The sequence below is a fragment of the Clinocottus analis genome, unplaced genomic scaffold, assembly GCF_023055335.1.
Source record: "Clinocottus analis isolate CAN_PGR_092001 unplaced genomic scaffold, fCliAna1.0.p SCAF_16, whole genome shotgun sequence".
Lineage (NCBI taxonomy): Eukaryota > Metazoa > Chordata > Actinopteri > Perciformes > Cottidae > Clinocottus > Clinocottus analis.
The window spans coordinates 17,655,928-17,658,427 of NW_027175887.1; the positions used below are offsets into that span (position 1 = coordinate 17,655,928).

The 2,500-nt window shown below is 50.1% G+C and overlaps 1 protein-coding gene across 1 annotated transcript in view; it reads right to left on the reverse strand.

The window, feature by feature from the left end:
• Nucleotides 1–2,500, reverse strand: part of LOC137786504 (5-hydroxytryptamine receptor 3A-like) — a 5,269-nt gene that overhangs the window by 520 nt on the left and 2,249 nt on the right. The window contains exons 4-9 of the mRNA XM_068578414.1: nucleotides 2,329–2,438; nucleotides 1,852–2,024; nucleotides 1,340–1,491; nucleotides 1,047–1,257; nucleotides 793–948; nucleotides 1–98 (exon numbers count right to left, since the gene is read on the reverse strand). The exon at nucleotides 1–98 is cut by the window's left edge and continues 520 nt beyond it. Of these exons, the coding sequence (XP_068434515.1) occupies nucleotides 1–98; nucleotides 793–948; nucleotides 1,047–1,257; nucleotides 1,340–1,491; nucleotides 1,852–2,024; nucleotides 2,329–2,438 (900 nt within the window). The remainder of the gene's footprint in view (nucleotides 99–792; nucleotides 949–1,046; nucleotides 1,258–1,339; nucleotides 1,492–1,851; nucleotides 2,025–2,328; nucleotides 2,439–2,500) is intronic.

Below are 2,500 nucleotides of genomic sequence, written 5' to 3' on the forward strand. Positions count from 1 at the left end.
CGCCGTCTTCACTTCCTCCAGGATCAGTTTCAGCAGGTCGTCGAGTCGAACCCCAGGGGGCGAGCTTTTCTCCGGAGCCCCTTCGGCTCCGTCAATCTCTGTGAGAGAGGAGGGGGGGGGGGCTTTAACACATGAAGCAAAGACTTCTATACAACCAGAGGAGTCACCCCCTGGTGGTCAGGAGAGAGAATGCAGCTTTAACACATGAAGCAAAGACTTCTATACAACCAGAGGAGTCGCCCCCTGGTGGTCAGGAGAGAGAATGCAGCTTTAACACATGAAGCAAAGACTTCTATACAACCAGAGGAGTCGCCCCCTGGTGGTCAGGAGAGAGAATGCAGCTTTAACACAAGAAGCATAGACTTCTATACAACCAGAGGAGTCGCCCCCTGGTGGTCAGGAGAGAGAATGCAGCTTTAACACATGAAGCATAGACTTCTATACAACCAGAGGAGTCGCCCCCTGGTGGTCAGGAGAGAGAATGCAGCTTTAACACATGAAGCATAGACTTCTATACAACCAGAGGAGTCGCCCCCTGGTGGTCAGGAGAGAGAATGCAGCTTTAACACATGAAGCATAGACTTCTATACAACCAGAGGAGTCGCCCCCTGGTGGTCAGGAGAGAGAATGAAGCTTTAACACATGGAGCATAGACTTCTATACAACCAGAGGAGTAGTGCTAATGCCACCCAGCTCGAAAGCAAAAACCACAACTCCCTAAACTATTTCACAATTCACCTGCATATGTTTCTACGAGGAATTTCAATGTGCGAGCGGACTCAAACAACGCACCGCTGTGGAGGTCGACCTCCAGCTGGACGTCCTCCCGGGCGCCATCGTTAGCTTTAGCGGAGCTGCAGTAGCCGTCCAGGTCGATCAGGAAGCTGACCAGCATGGCCTCCAGCAAGCTGAGGCCCACCAGCGCGAACACCCCGGTGCAGTACATGGCTGCCGGAGGAGAAGCAGAGACAACACGACATGTTTGACGCTCGCGGAGGATCCTACGGAAGCCCCGAGGGGCCAAGCCAGCAGAGGTCGAAGCTCACCGATCATGGGCAGGCTGGACTCGGTGGAGGGCAGCAGGTCCTTCAGGATCAGCAGCAGCACGGAGATGGACAGCAGCACCGTGACCTTGAAGCTCAGCTTCTCCCCGCGCGCCTCGTTGATGAAGAAGGAGGCCACGTCCAGCAGCACGAAGTAGAACAGCGGCACGATGAAGATGATCACGTAGAGCATCGGCTTCCTGGTGATCGTGATCTGAAACGGGGGGCGGGAGGAAATATGTTTAAAAACACACACACACACACGCTGTCATCCAATGTCACGAATACGTTCTTACGGTGTAAACGAGTCCGGTTTTAACTCCGGCGGCATCAAACTCCCTTATTTCCAATTTCTCGAGATCCCATTCTCCCCGCGTCACCATGAACTGCTCAGAGATGTTGGTCAACTGGTGTGCGTTGAGGTACGACCCCAGAATTATGGACTTTCCTGTGAGGAGAACATACAGAGTCAAGGTCTTCACTGTGCGGAGAGAAATATAGTAAAAGTCGGGTTACAAGCCGCTACTACCTTCGGCGGGTGTCCGCGCTGTAGCAAGCTAACGCTGCTGCTAGCGCACCGCTGTGGCAAGCTAACGCTACTGATAGCTCCCTGCTAGCTGCAGTTCTACTGAGAACTAAATAAGAAATATTTAAATAATAATGTAAAAGAAAATTATCATTTAAAAGGTTTTTCACTAAGCGATTAAATTAAAAAAAAGAGGAATAAAGGAAAGTTAGCACCAGCCGCAGCACTAGCCGCAGCACTAGCCGCAGCACTAGCCGCAGCACTAGCAGGGGGTGTGCGTACCGTTGGAGGTCATGGACATGAAGGTGATGTTGCAGCGCTGCGTGTCGAAGGGGAACAGCTTGAGGTTGAGGTGGCAGGTGGAGGTGAGGCGCTGCCGCGTGGTGGCTAGCACCGAGCCTGGAAAGAACAGGTTGACCATCTGGCTGTTATGGATGCCGCCGGAGTCAGAGGCACTGCAAGGAGACGGGATCAGACCGCCGGACATCTCATCTCCAGCAACACACACGGGCCAGACCTGTACTTTACATTTCTATTCATAATCTCATTACATTTTTGGAATTCTTAATATTCTTATTTACATTTATTTTATTATAGTCTTATTTACTTTTTTTTATTTGGTTATTGTATTCTTATTTTTTTGTTTTATTATATTCTTAAAAGTGTTTCTTACGAAACAATTAATAAAAAAAGGAAAGTTATGTCCAGTTATTTCAGACTTTAATCCTTTCCGTCTTTACTGCGGCGAGCGGCTCGTACTCCTCCTTGATGGCGACGTCGGGGATCCACAGACTCGTCCTGGGGACGCAGAGCGAGTCGATGCCACAGAAGTCGGACGGATTCCAGGAGAGGAATTCATTCATCCAATTCTGAGGAAGAAACGAGGAAGAAATGAGAAGAAACGAGGGAGAAATGACGAAAAAACGAGGAA